Source organism: Loxodonta africana, chromosome 15 (assembly GCF_030014295.1).
Source record: "Loxodonta africana isolate mLoxAfr1 chromosome 15, mLoxAfr1.hap2, whole genome shotgun sequence".
Taxonomy (NCBI): Eukaryota; Metazoa; Chordata; class Mammalia; order Proboscidea; family Elephantidae; genus Loxodonta; species Loxodonta africana.
In genome coordinates, this window is record NC_087356.1 from 47,753,971 (window position 1) to 47,775,651 (window position 21,681).

General features: G+C 44.2%; 1 protein-coding gene across 2 annotated transcripts in view; it reads right to left on the bottom strand.

The window, feature by feature from the left end:
- Nucleotides 1-1,068: 1,068 nt before the first annotated feature.
- MERTK (MER proto-oncogene, tyrosine kinase) overlaps nucleotides 1,069-21,681 on the bottom strand; it is a 157,084-nt gene continuing 136,471 nt past the window's right edge. The window contains exons 16-20 of one of the 2 annotated variants that reach the window (XR_010317984.1): nucleotides 16,364-16,473; nucleotides 14,074-14,233; nucleotides 11,916-12,052; nucleotides 3,864-4,515; nucleotides 1,080-1,507 (exon numbers count right to left, since the gene is read on the bottom strand). Coding sequence is in view for 1 of the 2 variants with exons in the window: in XM_023557033.2 (XP_023412801.1) it covers nucleotides 4,002-4,515; nucleotides 11,916-12,052; nucleotides 14,074-14,233; nucleotides 16,364-16,473 (921 nt within the window). In the remaining variant the exon portion in view is untranslated. Of the gene's footprint in view, nucleotides 4,516-11,915; nucleotides 12,053-14,073; nucleotides 14,234-16,363; nucleotides 16,474-21,681 lie in introns of both variants that reach the window. The other variant, XM_023557033.2, reaches the window with a different exon arrangement.

Consider the following 21,681-nt stretch of genomic DNA (forward strand, 5'->3'; position numbering starts at 1 on the left):
CCTCAGCACTAACTGGAAGTGGGGGCAGAATAACCCAAACTGACCCTCAGGGAGGTTTGTCCTGTTGGTTACAGAGGCTTGAGCTATGGGGTGCCCAGAGAGGAAGGTAGAGTGTTGACTATGAGAGCAGACTCTACCGCAGGGCACCTTCTGTAGCAATTCACTGCAGTCTCCAGGTGCTAGTGTCTGTGTGGGGGAGGGGCTGTCACACTTGAATGGACCCCAGGGAGACCTGTCTAGTTGTTATCAGAGTCCTCTCACCACCCTGGTACATTGGCTGTGGGTGTAGTCTCCACTCAAGATGCCTGCTTCCTAGTATACAGCAGCCTCAGGCAGCAGTCCTCAGTGCTGACCTGAAGGGAGCAGACAGCCCCAAACTGACTCCCTGAGACCTGTCCTGTTGATTTCAGAGGCCTGAGCAATGGGTGCACAGGGATGCAGGTAGAGTGTTGACTATGAGAGCCAACTCCACTGTAGGGGGCTTTCTGTGGCAAATTCACAGTAGGCTTGTGGTTGACAGTGTCTGGGTGGCGGAGGTACTGGCACACTCCAAATGGACCCCCTGGGAAGGTCTGCCTTGTTGATTTTAGAGCAGAAGCTTGGGGTCCTCTTTGTACAGGCAGGGGGCATGGTGGTTAGGGAAATAGGCTCTTTTTATGGCACAGATTTCCCAGTTCACAGCAGTCAGCGGCCCATGTGGCTAGGGGGAGGGGCAGGCATGATGGGAGAAGTACGTTTCCTACATTTTGTGACTTGTTGATTCATTGATTCTTGCCTGTCTAAAGTTTCTTGCTGCTTTTCTTTGTTCCCCAGTTCAGAGTCCCTCAAAGTCTACTGCCTGTTTCTTTGTTGTATTTGTGGCGGAGGGCGGGAACAATGTTCTGTTTACATCACCATCTTCCACAACTCTATATTAGGTTTTTTTTTTGCTTGAACTGGCCAAAGTCAGTTCCTGATCAAAACGACTGCTTCAAATTCTTGATAGTCACCATCAAGAAGAAACTTTGTTCTCACAATGGGTGATAAAAATTTTTATTTTATTTTTTTTAATCACCAAATTTTTCCAACAGAGGAAATAATTTTTACAGAATCTAACAGCCTTTTCTTTTTCCTCTTTCATTGACAAAACGTAATACTGGCATTTTTTGTAACAATGCAGATTCTTTTCAAACCCTCAGAATTTCTTCATATGAAACATTGCATGGTAATTGTCTTAGGCTGGGTTCTCTAGAGAAGCAAAACTAGTAAAGCGCATAAATATATAGAGAGAGATTTATATCAAGGAAATGGCTCATGCGGTGATAGAGGCTGGAACGTTGGTCAGGCTGGAGGCTTCTCCTGATTCACGTAGCTGCAGGGCCTGGCAAACCCAAGATCAGCAAGTCAGACAGCAGGGTTCTGGCTCACAGGCTGCAAAGACTGATGAATCCCAAGATCAGCAGGCAAGATAGCAGGTAAGCGGCTAGCTCATGTCCCAAGAACCAGAGGTCAGATGAACAGGTGCCAGCTGCAGGATCCAGAGGGAGCAAAAGCCCATGAGATTAACCAGAATGTCCGCTTATATTGGATGCAGGCCACACCCCCAATGAAATTCCCTTTCCACTGACTGGCTAATCACAGCAGATTCTCATTATGGAGGTGATCACATCATTATACAACTGCCAAACTACATCATAACAGCCAAACCACTGAGAATCATGGCACAGTCAAGTTGACACACAACCTTAACAACCACAGTAATGGTGAAGCCAGCACACCTTGGCAACTGGGGTGCCAGAGCTGGCAGCCAAAGATCAGGACTGGGTTGTGCAGGCCCACCTGTGGACCCCACATGGATGTTGCTCCTCACAGGCCAAGAGAGGCTCAGCTCTGCTGAGGAACCCAGGGGTGCTGCTCACGGGTAGGAACAACAGGCCCAAGGATGTCAGTGCCCTGAGGGCCGAGGGATCAACACTTCAACGGATGGGGAGCCCCATACTGCATCAGTCTACTGTCCTGACTATCAGAGTGGCTCTGGGTAAGTTAGCCTCTTCCTGCCTCAGTCTACTCATCTGTGAAATGGAGATAAGAATAGTACCTACCTGAGGATTAAATGAGTGCCACGTCTGGCACATAGTAACTGCTATATGTGTTTATTAAATAAAAAAAAAGGTCGAGGGTCTCTGGTGTAGATCCCCCAAATCACATGCTCAGAAATAGCCAGAATCAAATTGCTTGAGTCTGAATTCTGGCTTTACTACTCTCTAGCTGTGAGCCACAAGCAGCTTACTTAACCTCTCCAAGCTCTGGTTTCTTGGCCTATAATATGATGATGGCACTGGTAAGTGATGTAAGGATTAAATAGGGTAGTTCACATAAAATTCTTGAAACACAACAAGTATTCAACACACGATGGTGAACTAAACAAGAGGTACAGCGGGCAACTCCCACCTTCATTGCCAACTGTGTGGTAAGGATTAGCATTAATACAATCTGCAAAGTGTAGAAATGGGTCCAGTGCTCACCTTCCCACTTCTCCACGCTCATTGCTAGCCACTCGCACAGCACTCTTTTCAGCCCCAGCCACCCAGAGCTGGGTCAGAGCTCACAAGCTAGACTAATACATCTTTCAGACCAGCTGCCCATACAGCATTTTCCTGAAACTAGCCACCTGGAGATGGGTCAGAGCGCACATGTTAGAAGGACACCTTCTTTCAGACTGCCAAACAGGCAGATGCCAGCCCCTGCTGGCTCTCACTGCCCCTGTGAGTTTGTTAATTCGCTGAAATGACTCACAGAATTCACAGAGAGTACACTATACTTATGACTGCAACCAAAAAGGATACAAGAGACACAGGGAGTGAGGTCTGAGAGGGATCCCAGTGTGGAGCTTCTATGTCTCAAGGAGGAATGCGTTACCTTCTCCCATGCATGGTCACCAACCAGGAACTCTTATTGGCCTCCCCAAGTTGCCATGATAGATTACATTATGCCTCGTGAGGCTTAGTCAGCATTGGGCCCCCAGGAAGTACCCCTCAGTCTGTTCAGCCCTAATTCATTAGCCTCAGGTGTTGGTATGGCTAGAAAGAACTGAGAACAAAAAGCCAAATTGCTTTCTGCAAGGTAATATGTCACCTCACAGATGGCTATTAATAAATGGCGGAACAAGGACCTGAACTCAGGCATACCAAGGTCTGTAGCCTGTGCCCTTGCCCACGCCTACCTTCCATGAGTTATCTTCCCAAACAGAAAAGCACGTCACACATCAGACGTTCTTCTCCAATTTATTTTAAAATTTTCAATCTTTTAATATTTTTTCTTATGCATCTTTGGACTCTTTGGAGTGATTTTGCTAAAAGACAATGCCAAGAATGTTCAAAGCAATTGCATTGAAGGCCAAGCATTAATGAAATTCTTTTGCAAATGCACCGAGGCCAGTGACCACTGTCTGTGTAACATATCCTTCCTCATTCATATTTTATTAGGGAGTTATATCAAATAATCAATCAGTTATAAAACCTTAAATATTGAATAATGAATTATTATTGTAAAATAGATAATATAGCAATATCAGATTTTTCAAAAAGACCAGAAGCAAAATCAAATATGGCACTTCATTTTACAAATGTTTTTATATTTAATAGTCATAAAAAAGAAAATAACTTTAAAAACAATTTTGACTCTGTACAAATGTTAACACCATGGAACAGCTATAGAGATGAGTCTGTAAAAGTTTAAATTTTAAGATCTGCAAGATAAGAGAAATTAAATAAGTCACCTTTTGTTAAAATATAAAATTCATCTCTTCCTACCATATACACACAAATTATATATATATGTATATTTTAATAAATATATATTATATATTTCTAATGATGACTTACTTGACAACATTCATCTGGTGCTTTGGGTCTGCGGGGTTTATTCAGTAAGGAACACAAATACAAAAATATCAAGTTTAAGTGGATTCTCCTAAAGCAGAAGGATTTACTCAGTTCTGGAATGTCTTCTCTCAGCTCTCCTCACATTAGGACTTCCGAATCCTCTGAAGAGGTATCAGCAAACAAAAGTTCATCTGGTGATGCGTTCCCCGTGAGCAGAGTGCTAGAATGGGACCAGGTGACTCTGTTCCTCACAAGTCTGTCTTCTGGTAAAACATCATCCTTTCCAGATGTCACCATCGCGGGGGTGGCAGAAGCCAGATCTTCCCATTCCTCACTCCCCCCATTCAGGATGTACCTTCCTTCGTGAGATGTGTTCTCATGAACTTCCGCTGTGACCACGTTTACTGCACAGCTGGGAGTGCAAGAAGCAATTATAGAGTCAGGATCGATGTTCATGTCCAGCTGAGCAAAGGCAGGGCCCTCTGCCATGCCCTCACAGCTGCCCAGCGACTGTGTGTTGATATAAAAGACATCTGCTTTGTCCTGAACATGAGGCAAACTTTCTAAGAATTTCTCCAGCTGCAGTCTCAACACTGAAAAGGTAGGGCGGTCCAAGGGGTCCGCTCTCCAGCAAGAGTACATTATTTCGTACCTAAAAGTAAAAGAGAGTGAGTTATTGCCTGGCACAGGACCCACAGGGCCCAGATCCCTTAGAGACATCCATCCCTTTGTTCTAAACTCATTTTTATTTTTATTCCATCTTAATCAGCATTAGCTCTACTTTTTGGAACTTACTGAGATTTTCTCTGGGGACTAATATTTGTTAAACTTGTTCCATGGGTGTTTGACAAGAAAGCAGTGCTCTCATTACAGGAATGTGACAATTACATCTCCCTTCACAAAGGAGTATTTAAGGGCCTTTACTTTATATCAGCAGTTGGTAAACTGTGGCCTATACACCAAATCTGGCCCTCTGTTTTTGTAAATAACGTTTTATTGGCATGCAGTTATACCTATTCTTTTATGCATTTTTTATGGTTGCTTTGGCTATAATGGCAGAGTAGTTGCTACAAAAACCATATAGCCTGCAAAGCCAAAAATATTTACTATTTTGCTTTTTACAGAAAGAGTTTGCTGACCCCTGCTCTACATTATCAAGGTGGGTTTTCATCAGGACGGCTGAATTAGAAGGGCCTTAGGACTAGGGCTAAGCAGTCTAGGAGTGGGGTGGGGGTGGGGAGGGAACAAAAGATGGGGGCCTCACTGTGCTAGGTGTTTGGTGTGTGTAACTACATGTAATCTGTCACTTTGTAATAAAAAGAGAGTAGGTTCAGGGATGTCACAAAAGTTGCCAAGGCCACATGGGTAGCAGGGGGTAGCATGGGGACCAGACTCACATTGGACAATTTCTAAGCTTAACGCTCTTTAGGACCTTCTGTTGCATCTCTGTAGGGGACTGCTCTCTTCTGGGTGGTTTCTTCATTCCAAGTGTCCAATATAATTAAGAATCACAATGAAGGAACATTTAAATGAGCACAAAAAAATATTGAGAGATGACTGAATTGGCAACTACTAGACTAAGATGGTTTTTTGTTTAGACCGAGATGATAACAATAAAGGGAGAAAATCCTGAAGTTGTCAAGGATTTCATTTTATTGGGATCCACAATCAATGCCCAGGGAAGTAGTAGTCAGAAATCAAACAATATATTGCATTGGGCAAATCGGCTGCAAATTTAAAATGTTGAAAAGCAAGGATATCACTTTGAAGACTAAGGCACACCTGACCCAAGCCATGATATTTTCAATCACCTTGTATGCATGTGAGATAATGGACAATGAATATGAAATAATAGACAATGAATAAAGAAGACCAAGGAAGACCAAATAATGGACAATGAATAAGGAAGACCAAAGAAGGATTGACCTATTTGAATTATGGTATTGGCAAAGACTATTGAATGGACATGGACTTCCAGAACAAGAAAATCTGTCTTGGAAGAAGTATAGCCAGAGTACTCCTTGGAAGCGAGTATGGCGAAACTTCATCTCTCGTACTTTGGACACATTATTAGGAGGGACCAGTCCCTGGAGAAGGCCATCATGCTTGGTAATGTGGAGGGTCAGTGAAAAAGAGGAAGACCCTCAAAGAGATGGACTGACATAATTAATGGCTACAACAATGGGCTCAACCACAACAATAATTGTGGTTTGATCAGGACCAGGCAGTGTTTTGATCAGTTGCACGCAGGGTTGCTATGAGTCGGAACTGACATGACAGTTCCTAACAACATTCATTTTGATTCTCTCCTGTTTTGGGATAATGATTGATATTCATGTCACTGAATAAGAATATGACTCAAATTTAAATAATCTGACATATATAGCAGATTGCTGGTATCTTATAAACTAAATAAATGTGCAATTGCTATATTTACATTTAATCACATCATGTAGATTCTCTGGTGAATTTTACAAAGGCATGATACTTCACACAGAATGTACTGATCTCATTTCATGTAGGTATATAATAATTTCATTTGTCTAAATTTTCAGCCTTTATCAATACTTGCACATGCTTCCAGAAGGTAGAGACTTAAGAAGCTCAATGCATATGAAGGGACTAGTCGTGGACACCTGACACTGAGTTGATGGTGGGGCACATTTCCCGGTCTGACAGTTCTGATGTACATCTTGCTATGGATTCAATTGTGTCCTCCAAAGTGTGTGTCAACTTGGCTAGGTCATGATGTCCAGTATTGTGTGGTTGTCCTCCATTTTGTGATCTGAGGTATTTATCATATATGTTGTAAATCCTAACCTATATGATGTTAATGACACAGGATTAGGGGCATTTATGTTAATGAGGCAGGACACAATCTACAGGATTAGGTTATATCTTGAGTCAATCTCTTCTGAGATATAAAAGAGAGAATTAAGCAGAGTGGAGAGGGACCTCATTACCACCAAGCAAGAAGAGCCAGGAGTGCAGTGCGTCATTTGGACCTGGAGCCCCTGTGCTGAAAGGCTCCTAGACCCAGGGAAGATTGATGATAAGGAAGTTCCCCCAAAGTTGACAAAGAGAGAGAAAGCCTTCCCCTGGAGCTGGTGCCCTGAACTCAGGCTCCTAGCCACCTAGACTGTGAGAGAATAAATTTCTATTTGTTAAAGCCATCCACTTGTGGTATTTCTGTCACAGTAGCACTAGATAACCAAGACATACCTGTACTTCAAGTTTAGGGGCTTTTGTTTCAGTTTCTCTCTTTTTTTTAACCTCCATTAAATGGTCAGTTAGATTTGGAAAATAATTTTTGTTTCTATTTCTGAGGCTTCATGGCATAAATGAATTTTCATGACTCCTTTTTTTCTTCCCCACAAAGCCTGGATTGTTTGCATCCTGAAACGTGCTTTGAGAGAGTCTGTCCTTAGGGGCATAATCTCCCTTTTATTACTTCATCAAGGCACTGTGCTATTTGTTTTTATTTATTCCATGTCTTGGTAAAAAGTGTTTCAAAAATCTTTTTTTTTTTCCATACAGAACAGTAGCAATATCATTTTGAACATTATTTTTCTTTTACTTTCAATCAATTTTGAAATATGACTTTTAAAGGCACAGTAGGCATGTATACTGTCTAACCTATTCCCTTAAAAGGGCAATTTCATAGTAGTGAAACTGAGAATAACGAGAGGCCCTGTGCCTGAAGAGTAATAGGCAGACTGTGATGTTCAGTGATTTAAATTTTATAGTTGTAAAGAAAAAAATAAGTTTAGTAGTTCCCTGGATAAATGGTCATGTTTGTTTTTCTGGGTTTTATAACAATGTAGTCATGTACAATTGCTGAAGGATCTTCTCCCCGTAGTTGTCAGGTCCCTGCTTTGTTCCTGGCTCTGAGGATGGCTGAGGGCAGGATTTGATGTCTCTCAGAGAAAGGACACCTGCCTCCCTCAGCAGTGTGCGTTTCTCTACAGCACTAAGCCAGGGCAGTCCTAGCTCTGTTCCCAGGCCAACTGTGACGCAAATCCCACGCCTTCCTAGGAGAGATGGGTCAGTAAGTAAAGCAGGACTTCTGAGAGGGGAGTGGTGCTATAAGCTGCGGTACTCAAGGGAGATGAGCAGCAGACACGAGCCTGGGCCGGTTCAGCACCTGCTGTCATTTCAGGCCCTGAATGCCACCATGACTCAAAACTCAAGTTTAGTGTGGAGACGGTCGGGTCTATGAAGCCTGATGGGTGCTCTGTCGGATGGAAGGTGATCCCTGGTACTGTGGGAGCCCTGGAAAGGATCCCCTGATTCTGAGTAGCTAACACAGATAGAACATTATCACCACGTGCTGGCAGCATGTGGGGCTGATGTGTCTCAACCATTTACCCCTTACAGCAGCTCTGTGAAGGAAACAGTACAGTCTCACTTACAGATGGAGCAACTGAGACTTGGAGAGGAGAGTGACTGATGTAAGCCACACAGTCAGTGTCCATCTCACACCAGGGCTCCGCTCTCACTCATGACCTCTGTTATGGATTGCATTGTGCCCCCCCCCCAAATATGTGTTAGAATATTAATCCCTATACCTATGGATGGGGCCCTGGTGGTGCACTGGTTTAGCATTTTAGCTCCTCATCCAAAGGTCAGCAGTTCAAATCCACCAGCCACTCCTTGGAAACCTTATGAGGCAGGTCTACTCTGTCCTACAGGGTTGCTATGAGTCAGAATCAACTCAATGGCAATGGGTTTGGTTTTTTGGATACCTAATTTTTTTTTTTTTATGGATATAACCCTATTTGGGAATAGGATTTTCTTTTTTATGTTAATAAGACCATATCAGTGTGGGTGTGTCTTAAACCCAATCATTTTTGAGATATAAAAAGGGCAGATTAGGCACAGAAGCACAGATGGGAGAAGGAAGATGCCATGTCACATGAAGATTACCAAGGAACCGAGAGCAGAAGCTGAAAACAGCCAAGGGCCTTCCCCCAGAGCTGACAAAGCAAAAAGCCTTCCACTAGAGCCTGTGTCCTCAGTTCGTACTTTTAGCCTTGTAGCCGTAAAAGGCACCCATCTGTGGTATTTCTGTTATAGTGTACTAGGAAACTAAGGCAACCTCTATTTCCTTCACTAAAAATAATAATTGTCAACACTTTGTGCTACTATTTGATAGCCATCATGTTAATAAATACTTTTAGAGACATTAGCTTGCTCAATCAGCATAATCCTATCACACAGGTACTACTACTACCTCCATTTAATGAATGAGGAACCTGAGAGGGTAATACTTTGCCCAAAGACAAGGGTGAAGCTAAGTCTCAAATCAACAGAGCCGAGTGCAACTGTCTGTGTTCTTAGCCACTCAGCTACCCTGCCTACCATGGGTAGCCTGAAGGGTTTGGTTTTTACCCTATGAACAATGGGGACCACTGAAAGATTTTCAGGTACAGTGCATCGTTATATTATAATTCCAGAAAGGTTGCCACCCAAAGGGTATACTTAAAACCTGGGGGTGAGGAAAAGAATAAGGCAGGAGAGGAAGAGTTATGTTCTAGCAGGAAACGGTTCAGGCCCTGACCTGATCACCCACTTATTTACTCTTAGTGTTGTCTTATTAGACACGATAAGGAGGTGGGAGCAGATGACCCCAGGCCACATCCATCCTGGGCTTCTGTGATTTGACAGTGTCAGTGATGGCAATGGAAGGGGAGGTAGACTCTAAAGGACATCTGCTGGCTGATGGGGCCCAGTGGAACACAAAAAGGACAAGATGGTTCCTAAGTATACGCTGGAGGACGAGGGAGTGACTGCCAGTGCCATGAGCCACAGGGGTCAACTGGTGGGGGGCTCCTGGGTGCTGCAGCAGGGTAGCCAGGATGAGTGAAGCTGAGGAAACATTCCATGGGAGGCAAAGGTGAAGGGGGGGGGGGTGGGCAGGGGAAAGCAGAGGCATCCCGTAGCTCGGCCTCTGGACAATGGGCAAGGAGCCTGCAGCCTGGTCATTCAGAGGTGGGGCTGACAGGAGAGAAGTGGCAGCCGTCACAGAGGGGCAGGACTGGAAAGCAGGGCACACAGGGCAGTCTGTGTTTCCACCATTATATTTCTTAGCATTGACTTTAAAAAAACGGAGGTGAAATTAACAAAGGTGTGAACTCATCTCAGCTAAGTTGAGATGAGAAGCCCAGAAATATGTTTTGTTTTTAAAAGAAAATGCCTCACAAATGGATACACAGAGGCCTCTTTGGTGGACACCACTGCTGGCCAGAGAAGGCCTGGGAAGAAGGTCAGGTTCCCCAGGCCAGTGAGCAGGCCACAGTAGGCTCTTCAGGCTGGTGCGGTGGTCAGCTGGGCACGCTGGGACCGCAGATTTGTCTACCTCCGCTCAACTTCCCCAGTCTGTGTCCAGAATGTGTGCTGACTCTGCCACTCTTTCCCCTAAACAGCCTTAGAGAAAGCCGACTCAGCGTTCCTCCATGTTTCCCTGAGCTGGCTCTATGTGAAACATCTAAAAACCACAACGTGACACAGCTTAGACCTTGCTAAGGCCCAAGATAATCACCGCAAACGTCAACTTTCTTGGCACACAGAAGAAGCTAAGAAAGAAACAGCAACAAGACTCTTTTTATTCAACATTGAAATGTCTCCTCATTTTAAAAAAGCAAACATTCCATTAATGGGGCCATCTTAAAAACTACCAGGAAACTCCAGATCCTTAATTAGAATTTCATACTTTTTAAAAGGTTTCCTTGTTTTGTTTCTGTTCTTAATATTATACAGTGATGACAACAATAACCACCACCACCACTACCACCCAGCAGGGGGAGTTTCTGATCAAAACGGTTGCCTTCTGTTTGGCTTAGAAGGGACCTGGGAGGCCTGTGTGCAAAGGGACTCGAGGCCCCTCTTACCTGTGTGAGGAATCCGGGCCCCAGAGTGGCGGGTCCTACACTTGCTCACCTGTGCTAGTGCCCAGACTTGGCCTTCCACGAGAGGCCCAAGTTCCTGAAATGCTCCTGCTATGCTTGGTAAAAATGTCCTGTGCAAGCCATCAGCTCTGTTACGTAGGGAGGAGACCGCACATTGGGTAATCCAAACAACCAAGCTAGAGGCAGCACCGCAAGGAAAAAGGCCAGCAAGGAGCTTGGTAGAGATAATTCATCATGATCTACTCATAGTCAGTACCATTATGTGAGCCCTTACCGCCTGTGCCACGTGCAGGCTGACCATTCCACAGGTACTTTCTTATTTAACCCTCACAATAATTCTGTGAAGAAGACACAACTACACATTTTTACCTCCGAAGACACTGAGGCACAGAGTGGTAAGTCAGTTGCCATGGCCATGCAGCAGGCGAGCTAGGAGGCAGAGGCTGGCCTGTTCACGCCAAGGCCCTGGCGTCTTCCTGTCCTGCCCCATCTCGGAGAGGGGCCTAGTGAGACGGGATTCGCACCGTGGTCCTGTGTATGCTGGAGCTGGTGGCTGTCAGGCCTATTTCATGGGCACACTTAGTACCGAGAGAAACACAACCCCCACGTGTAGGGCCGAGGAGTCGCATTGTCAGAATGCTTCCCAAACAGTTCTGATAACCAGCCTGATCTTAAAGTCACTGGCTAAGAATTCTCAATGTCCTGTTTAAGGGTATTACTGCAACTGGTATGTCTGACATGCTATTTATAAAGAGAAGCATACCTGCACTGAAAAAGGGAAGGTGAAACTCTCAAGCTCTTCATGCATTATGAAGTGCCTGCTTATCTACGTTTCTCAGAGGGTCGCGAAGAGCTTCAGGGCAGGAGTTGTCTTCGAAGCACCTCTCTACCAAAGCTGAGGCCAGAAGGTGCAGCTCCCCTTTGGACGAGTGAGCCACTGGCAATGTGCCCACTCTATTTCCCACACCAGAAAAGGTCACAGCCTGTGATAGTTGCGTGTGCCACCTTCTGCATCTGCCTGCCTGGCCAATCCTGGCTCGCCAGCAGGCCTCCCCACCCCCTACCAAGCTGTGCCTCCCAGGTTTCAGCAGAGCCACCTGCCAGGCCCAGCGGAGTACTCAGGGAGACGGGAAAGCTCACTCACAGTTCATCCAGGCAGTCCTCTGGCTGCTTCAGCCGATGGCCATGGAGAAGATAGTCATACATTTCATGGTTCTGAACTCCTGGATAAGGAGTCATTCCCCGTGTCACTATTTCCCACATGGTCACGCCAAATGCCCACTGAAAACAAAGCAACAGCAAGTTAGGATGCAAGTCTTACCAGAAAGGCTGAATGGACTTTTTCACTGGGAAAGGTCATTTCCTTAAGGCCCTGTGGATTGCGCTCAAAGCTGACAATTGTGTCCCAGACACACGGCACTAACATGTGGTTAGAGGGTCACAATTCCCCACTTTTACTAATGCCATTCTGGGAAATTTGACAATGCAGATGTAGCCGCATCTCACATAAATACTCTGCTTAATGCTCTGCTCTGACGTTGTTCTGAAGCATTTTATTTTCCCAATCTCTGGTCAAGGGCATAATCACACAGCACCTTGTATACAGCATCGTGGTTCCAAAGAGTCACTGGACAAAGTCATTCAATTTAATGAGAATCTGAAATACCTTAGTTGTGGCAATAAGTCACCACATCATAGTAAATAAAGTGGGGATAAATTAAGGCCCCATGTAAAACACAGATCTTCTGGATGTCAGGGAGATTTACTAGAATCCAGGAGCCCTGGTTGCACAGTGGTTAAGCACTCGGCTGCTAACTGAAAGGTCAGCGGTTTGAACGAACCAGCCACTCCGCAGGAGAGAGATGTGGCAGTTTGCTTCCATAAAGATTATAGCCTTGGAAATCCTATGGGGGCAGTTCTTATCTGTCCTATAGGGTCGCTATGATTGAGAATTGCCTTGACAGCAACTGGTTTGGTTTTTGGTTTTTTAGTGTTCCACTTGAATTTTCTACCCCTGGATGGTACAAATGGTTAATACACTTGGTTGCTAACCAAAAGGTTGGAGGTTGGAGTCTACCCAGAGGTGCCTCGGAGGAAAGGCCTCGTGACATACTTCTTGAAAAATCAGCCACTGAAAAGCCTATGGAGCACAGTTCTACTCTGACACACGTGGGGTTGCCAAGAGTTGGGATCGACTTGACAGCAACTCGTTTGGTTTGGTTTTTCACAGAAGTAAAAAAGAAGTCTGAGCATGTTCCCCAAACCTCAGTTAATTAAAGAATAAAATGTCTTGGGACACTGTGGTGTAATGAATTGCTTAGTATGGTCTTTCTTAGCTATAGTCTTTGTGATTCACACACAATGATTGAGTGGGACTATGCAAATAAGGTATATGGAACCCTAACAAAGGCACTGGTCAGTTTTGCCATGCTGCTAGGGTTAAAATGAGCCATCCCAGAGGCGGGAAGAGAGGATCTCACCAACATCAAGAAAGAAGAGCCAGGAGTGGAGCACATCCTTTAGGCCTGGGATCCCTGTGCTGAGAAGCTCCAGGGACCGGGGGTGGAGGGTAGAAGGAGCTGTAATGCTGAAGATGGTGAGCTGCGGTGGCAACAGAGGCAGCAGAACCAGGAGACTGGCAGGAAAACGTCAGAAGATGCGACGGGCTTCTGGCGTCAGCGTGAGAAAGCTGAGCGCCTTCAGGCGGGAGGCTTGCTGGAGGAGTAGGTTGCCTCTGGCACTTGGTGGAGCTAGGTTTGCTGGCCCACAGAGCTAGAGCTGAGCACCTTCGGGCCGAGGCTTACTGGTGGAGTGGGGTGCCTCTAGGCACCTATCGGCAGAGCTAAAAGAACTTTGTAACACTTGCCTGAGCAGGGCAGAGGCCAAGAGCCAGGGAGAAGCTTGACTGTGAGCACAGCTGAGAAGATGCTGTTCTGATGGAAGAACCGTGTCCTGACTGTTCCTGAACCTGAACTGTAACCTGTTACTTCCTTAACAAACCCCATAATCGTAAGTATTGTTTGTGAGTTCTGTGTGACAATTACAACGAATTACGAACTCAGCAGAGAAGTAGAGTGTGCCATGGGAGAGACATCTGGTGTCAGAATTGGTAAAAAGTTTGGAGGGTGGAGGCATGTCTGACCTCCACCTCACAGGCATCAGCCTTGGGCTGTGGATCTTGATTTTCCTTCCCTCTTGTAAAGTCGGAGGAGGACAGATGCCTCCACCACGCCATTTTTACAGACACCAACTTAAGTCATTTCTTTTTAATGTGGGGCCCTGAATCAAAACTGTGAACATACCACGTCACTTTTACTTGTGTAGACTCGATCTGCAAGACTCTCTATGGCAATCCATTTCACAGGCATCTTGGCGATACGGCCTTGGCGGTAGTAGTCACCACTGTAGATCTTCTTGGAGAGACCAAAGTCCGCGACACAGACAGTCATGTCATCTCGCAACCTACAGAGAGCGAGTTCATGTCCTCAGCAATCTCAGAGACAGAGCCGTACATCACAAACCTGCTTAAGATACAGCTGAAAACATTTATGATGATAAGAAATGAATGGAGGGACCAATTGCTGGAGAAGGACATCGTGCTTGGTAAAGTCAGCGAAAATGAGAGATCCTCCACGAGACTGATTGACACAGTGGATACAACAATGGACTCAAACATAGCAAGGATTGTAAAGATGGCACAGGACATTTTTTCTGTTATACGTAAGGTCACTATGAGTTGCAACTGACTTGATAGCACGTAACAACCTAACAACAAGTTTCAGAAGTAGACAGTTCTTTCTTCCTAGTCTGTCTTAGTCTGGAAGCTCTTCTGAAACCTGTTCACCACAGGTAACCCTGCTAATATTTGAAATACCAGTGGGATAGCTTCCAGCAGCACCAGAGCTACATTTCAGCCACTACAGTACCACAAACTGAGAGATAGGTGGTTGTTGTTAGTTGCTGCTGGAGTCGATTTTGACTCATTGGTCACCTCGTGTATGCAGAGTTGAACTGCTTCATAGGGTTTTCAAGGCTGTGACGTTTCAGAAGCAGATTGCCAGGTCTGTCTTCTGAGGCACCGCTGAGTGTGTCTGAACCACACAACTGTTTGTGCCATCCAGGGACTCCCGTGTGTGTGTGTGTGTTATTTTCAAGGCTTGGCCTTAATCCTTGCTGAGGCACACCAGCCTAAGGCCCCTAAGGGGCCCCTTTCTTGTGCTTGTATGTGCAGCAGCAGAAAGTATCTAGTCTGTGTGGTTCCCCTTCAGGAGCACTGGAGTTAAGATACCAATCCAGGCTAAACTGCAGTTCAAATGCTGGCTCTGCCACTTATCTGCAGTGTGATCTTAAGCAAGTTACTTAACTTCACTAGATCTCAATTTTCCCAATTTGTAAAATGGGAATAATAGAATCGTTGTGAGAAACCTAAGCAAATAAACACAAGTGGTCATTTACCAAGTTCCACTGGTAAATGGAAAAAAAAAAAAAGAAGAAGATCTGGAATGGCCTAGTGGTGGGATGACTAATGCATCCCTGTGTGCCCATCACTGACTCAGGTTTAAAACTGAAAGTTCTGTGTCCTGGGAAACCTCATTCCTGGGAAAACTGGACACTTGTATACTACTTCAAAGGAAAAAAACATTAAGGAAGCATTAGGGGAAAAAGGTTTTCAGGATTTTCCATCCCTGGTCAAAAAATTATACAAATAAAAAACAAAATCTCTTCTGAGTTTTTCAAAAATGAGGTGAGAGGGGCAGGGGTCAGGTTGTAGGTGGGTTGGGAGAAGTGAGGGGGCAGGCCCACTGTCATATCTCCAACCCAGGAAAATAAACCACAATACATTCAAGGAGCACTCCCTCTTCTTACAATAGCAAAATTAAAAACAAGAAATATCTATTGATTGTGAAGATCTGTAGCAGATAACGGCTCTGCTGAAACAGCCTGAAGAAACGGGGAGAGCTGTCCAAAGTTAACCCCTTGGCTCTCTGCTGTGATAGGAAAGCTCGCATTTAATCAAAATGCATGACTTTTTTCACAAGGAAGCATCAGGAAAACTTAAGGAAAAAACCTTTACAATTTTCATTACTGACTCATACATAATTCTGGATCCCAAGGAAGCTGACGGTAGTAAGGAAAAGTCACACCTAACACTCTTAACTGATGGAAAAAAAAAAAAACCCTTCGCCATCAAGTCGATCCAACTCATAGTGGCCCTATGGGACAGAACAGAATCTCCCCATAGGGTTTCCAAGGAATGGCTGGTGGATTTGAGCTACCCACCTTTTGGTTAGCAGCTGAGCTCTTAACCACTGTGCCCCCAGAGTTCCTCTTAGCTGAGTGAAGGTGTGAAAAACAGATTAAAGTTTCAGAGACCAGTCAGACTCGCAGAGGCTGAGGCAGTGAAAGCCTCAGGCAAAAGCTCATTCATACACTAGAGCTTCAGAAATCCCATCTCCAGTGCCAGTTTCACTGTCCCCTCACAAAGTTAGCACTCCTCCATCTTTTAACAGCAACAGGCAATCCTCCATCCCCTCAACCCCTGCAATCAACCACCACAAGGCCCAACCCTTCCAGGATGGGCCAGGATCTTACATGCAGTTCCGAGCAGCTAAGTCTCGATGAAGAAAATTTCTGTTGCTCAGATACTCCATTCCCAGGGCAATATCCACCATGAATGTCAACAGCGTCTGCAGAGGAATGTGCTGCAGCGGAGGCAACAAGAAGGAAGACTGCTTTAAAAAGGAAAGCTCAAGAAGTTATTTTCATCTGAAGGAGAAATGGTGTTTTCATTTTCTTCAAAGCGTGGGAGTGAAACAAGAAAAAAAACCTTCATTTCCACATCATTAATCACAAATCTCAGCCCTGGTGGCTCAGTGGTTAAGAGCCACAACTGATAACCAAAAGGTCAGCAGTTGATTTCATCAGCTGCTCCTTGGAAACCCTATCAGGCAGTTCTACTCTGTCCTATAGGGTCGCTATGAGTCGGGAATTGACTTGACAGAAATAGTTTTTTGTGTGTGTGTTTAATCACAAATAGGAGCTCTGGTGGTGCAATGGTTAAATGCTCGTCTGCTAACCGAAAGGTCAGCAGTTTAAACCCACCAACTGTTCCACGGGAGAAAAGACCTGGCGATTTCTTCCTGTAAAGGTTATAGCCTATGAATCCTATGGGGCAGTTCTGCTCCGTCCTATAGGGTTGCTATGAGTCAGAACTGACTTGAGGACATACAATAACAACAGCATAAATTAGTGTTAGAAATAATACAACCAGAATGCTCCTTAGAAGCAAGGACGGCAAGATTTCGGCATGCTTGCTTAGACACATCATCAGGACAGACCCATAGCCAGAAAAGGAAAACATGTTTGTAAAGCAGAAGGTCAGCACAAATAAGGGAAACCCTCAATGAGATGGACTGACATAATAGCCTCAAAAATGGACTCGAACATACCAACGATCATGAAGGTGGTATAGGACCTGGCAACGTTTTGTTTCCTTATACATAAGGTTGCCACGAGTCACAGCTGACTTGATGGCAATTAACAACAACAGTACGAAAGAAGCTTTAAAAAAGGAACATAAAAAACAAATAAACAAAAATCCAAGCCTAATATTTCTTGGCAAATATTACATTATTTCCTCCTCATCCTTTAAAAGTATTTACAGTAAATAACATTGTTTTTTTCTTCATATGTTATTAAGTCAAATGGGATCCCCTGTATCCATCTGAGTGGATGTTGGAACAAAACACTGACAAAGGAGGGACAGGAGTGGGGTGTTTAATATTTTGGAGGCAAAAAGCCCTAGAGTAAGAGCTAGTTCTAATTGTGCATCCACATCTGCTATCGCTCTACTTTGAAATGTTCTGAAAAATGTATTTCCTTCTAATAGACAGAAATTAGGACAGTCTTTGCCCCTGCCATAGGACTGAAATACCACAATATTCAGAAATAATTTTCATTTTTGTTTTTCTAGGACCTTTCTGTGAGTTTCTAGTGTTTTCTCTATGTTGTAAAATTCAAACTAGACTACTGTGTTAGAAAACCTGCTGTTAGTATTGATTGTATTGTAAAAATGATCCAACTCAATGATTATGGAAACAATGACTAAATGAAGAACTCTTTTTAGTAACTGAATGTTTTACTGCAGTCACAGTCCTAAAGACATGGGTTTACCACAAGTTCCTGGCAGTCATGAATGGGTCCATTCATGACATGTACTTCCCAAGGCATTGGGTTCTTCATGGCTTGTTTTCCACGGAACATGAATTTTCCAAAATGGTACTCAGGAAGACATTGCATTTTTAATGATTTATATTTCCCAACTAAGACACATGCCAATCACATACTGTGTATATAACAAAATGCATTAATTATCTTTTACCTTTAAGTAATGGAGATTTAAAAAAAAAAAGTAAACAAATCAGGCATGAAAGTCTCTGCCTCTGTTTTGTATATATGGGCATTTGATTTCCTGGGTCAATATGCTAGGCTGCTAACCAAGATGTTGGAGGGTGGAGTTTACCCAGAGACACCTCAGAAGAAAGGTCTGGCAATCTACTTCCAAAAAATCAGCTACTGAAAACCCTGCAGAGCACAATTCTACTCTGACACACACAGGGTCACCATGAGTTAGAATCAACTTGATAGCAACTCGTTTTCTCGGCTTCCTAGATTCTAACTTCTAGGAAACGATCTGGGTGCCAAGAAACATCAAAGTCCATTGTTGTTTACAAGAAGTGTGATGAGTAACAGGTACTATTCATTTGTGTTATTTTCATCCAGAATGATTATGTTATTCTTAGAGAATATGACCAAAAGTTATTCAAAAAGGTAACACAAGTCTACAGCGTGATAAAATTTCACTGAACGATGCACAAGAAACAAAACAACAACAACAGCAACAAAAAAGAGTGCATATAAAACCTGGTGAACTTTGAATAACATCTGTAAATAAGTTAATAGTATTGAACCAGAGTCAGTGTCCTAGTTTTAACAATGCCCTATAGTTAGCGGGTTTATAGTTACATAAGATATTAACATTGGGAGAAGCTGGGTGAAGGGTGCACTCAGAACTCTCTGCACAATTTTCACGAATTCTTGTGTGTCTTAAGCTGTTTCAAAAAAAAAGTTATAAAAAATAATCTCTAGCCTGAAGTAATCTATTTCTCTTCTGAAGTCCCACTATGCTTCAGTTTGCTCTCTCTCTCATGCTACTCGACGATACTTGCTTAACAACAATTTATGTCTATGTCTTGTCTATATTAATAAAACTAAGGCATTACGCAATCCCAATCCAAATTCCAACATTTTTTAATGAGATGGAGAAATAAATCACCGACTTCATATGGAAAGTGAAGAGGCCCCAGATAAGTAAAGCGTTACTGAAGAAGAAGAAGAAGAACAAAGTGGGAGGCCTCATACTACCTCATTTTAGAACCTTGTTTACACCGCTACAGTAGTCAAAACAGCCTGGTACTGGTACAACAGCAGATACAACAGACCAGTGGAACAGAATTGAGAATCCAGATGTAAATTCATCCAACTATGAGCTGCTGATATTTGAAAAAGGTCCAAAGACCATTAAATGAGGAAAAGACAGGCTTTTTAACAAATGATGCTGGCATAACTGGATATTCATCAGCAAAAACGTGAAACAAGACCCATACCTCACACCATGCACAAGAACTAACTCAAAATGGATCAAAGACATAAATATAAAATCTAAAACGATAAAGATCATGGAAGAAAAAATAGGGACAATGCTAGGAGCCCTAATACATGGCATGAATAGTATAAAAACCATAATTAACAATTCACAAACACCAGAAGAGAAACTAGATAACTGGGAGCTCCTAAAAATCAAACACTTATGCTCATCAAAAGACTTCAACAAAAGAATAAAAAGGCAACCTGAAAAAAAAAGAAAAAAGAAAAAAAAAAAACACTTTGCCATCAAGTCTAGGTCTCAAGTTTTAATTTTTTTTCTTCGAGAACCTTCTCAAATTTTAGAGAAATGGCTATTTCTACAGAATGGCTTGTCTCCTGGAGTGAGGGCTGTTTTTTTGCATGTTTACTTTTGCCCTGAAGCCCCAGTCACCATTCTTGTTATCACTGTTTCATTAAAACTCTATAATCACCTGTGACCTGTGTTTGGCATGCCAGAGGGCGTGCAGCTTCAGTCTGGTTCTGTTTGGGTTCTCCGCGTTGTGGGGATTCAGGACAGAGTTTGCTCTGTTGGATCACTGCCCCTCTTAGGTGCACAACTGAAGAAAAGCATGTCACCCTCCCTCCAGTTCCCAACACGTCTGCCAATTCTGAGGATGAGGGGCTCACAATAGAAAGAAAGGTGGAGCCAATCCTCTGTGTCCCCAGAAAACTACTCAATGCAGTCTCCATCCAGGAAGTGAACTAGATCCTGCATCGAGAGATTTCACACCAAAAAGAGGGGACTCAGAAAGAAAGAGGTCACTCTGACAGCATACAGGGCCCACACGCCTGCCAGCAGAACAAGGCCCTGCCTGATCCAGTTCTAAACCAAGATTTCCAATGAGCTGGCGGATGAGTGAGCATTCTTTCTCTGCTCGAAGCCACAGAGCTCAAAAGGGACTTGGTGTTCTGATCAACAAGTGCAATCTTGGACTTTACACTTTCTTCCACAAGGGCAGTGGTTCCTCAGGTGACTGAGCCGGGAATTCCCTGCCACACCACGTGGGTCACAGGAGGTTCTCCACTTGTGAGCGTCAGCAGAAACACTCCACACAGTCAACTCACCCTTGCTGCATTCGCCCGACCTGCTTGGCTTTCTGGGATGCTCTGCATCTTGTCCCCAGCAACCCACCTCTCCTCTTTTACAATGAAGGACCAACTGTTTGCCTCCCTAACCTGGCACCTCGTCAACAGTGGCAGGATGGGAACTGTGTCTGTGGTGTCTCTCCCAGTGTCCACAGAGCTCAGCACCGTACCTGGCTCAGAGTCAGCGCTTGTTGACTGAATGAATCAGTAAACTTCCCTCAGTTGAGTTTAAGAATTTGTGCTTGAGTCCCCTGGCAAGATCCCTGGGCTGCAGAGGAGTCTGCAGAACTTCGCCACCATGTTCACTCTCAAGAACCTTTCCCCTCTTGGGTGTGTCTGTTGAGCCAGTGGGCGTGGGTTTTCAGTGCTCCTGAGAACTAATTTTTCTGCATTTCCTCCTGTGGACTTGTCAGACCATAAAGTGAAAGTATCAAGAAATCTTTCCAGGAGCCATCAGTAAACTGGTGAAGGCAGCTGGAGTTTCTAGTTTCACTAATCAGAGTCCTGTTATTGATGCTAGCTAAGGGGAGAAGAAGGGAAGTATGGCAGGGAACGCTGAAGTGGAGATTTGGTGGTGCAGTTCCTTCCTGCCTTTCATGGCGCTGATTCAGGGCAGTGTTGGCCGGTAATGACTTTTGCCCGAATAAAGAACAACTACTGATTTACTGACAGAGGCCAGCGCCACCATCCCAGCCATGTGTGCCCAACCCTTTCTGTGCTATGAGAACCCTGCAAGGCACTGCTAGCTTCACTGCAGGAAGAGAAGGTAGTGAAGGACAGAAAGAATGGGTGGTCAGCCAGCCACAAAGTCCAAACAACGCGCATCTCACACACGCAGTCCACAGGTCTGACCACAGGCACCCACCACTCTGGCAACATGGCAGAAGGGGTTATCTTTTTAGTTTCAGATAAGAAGGAAGCAGAGGAAATGAAGAATGCAATATGCCCATCAATTATGAGTGCTAAACCCAGCTTTACAAACCTTAAAGTCAGTATCGAAAACCGACCCTGAAGAGGGCAAGCCTCTATTTCTGTGACCCTATATTCTTAGGGTGAACCGAGATTGCCTCTTTCACAGGTACATCCAAAATTACCAGGGCTTTTTTTCATAGCCCTAA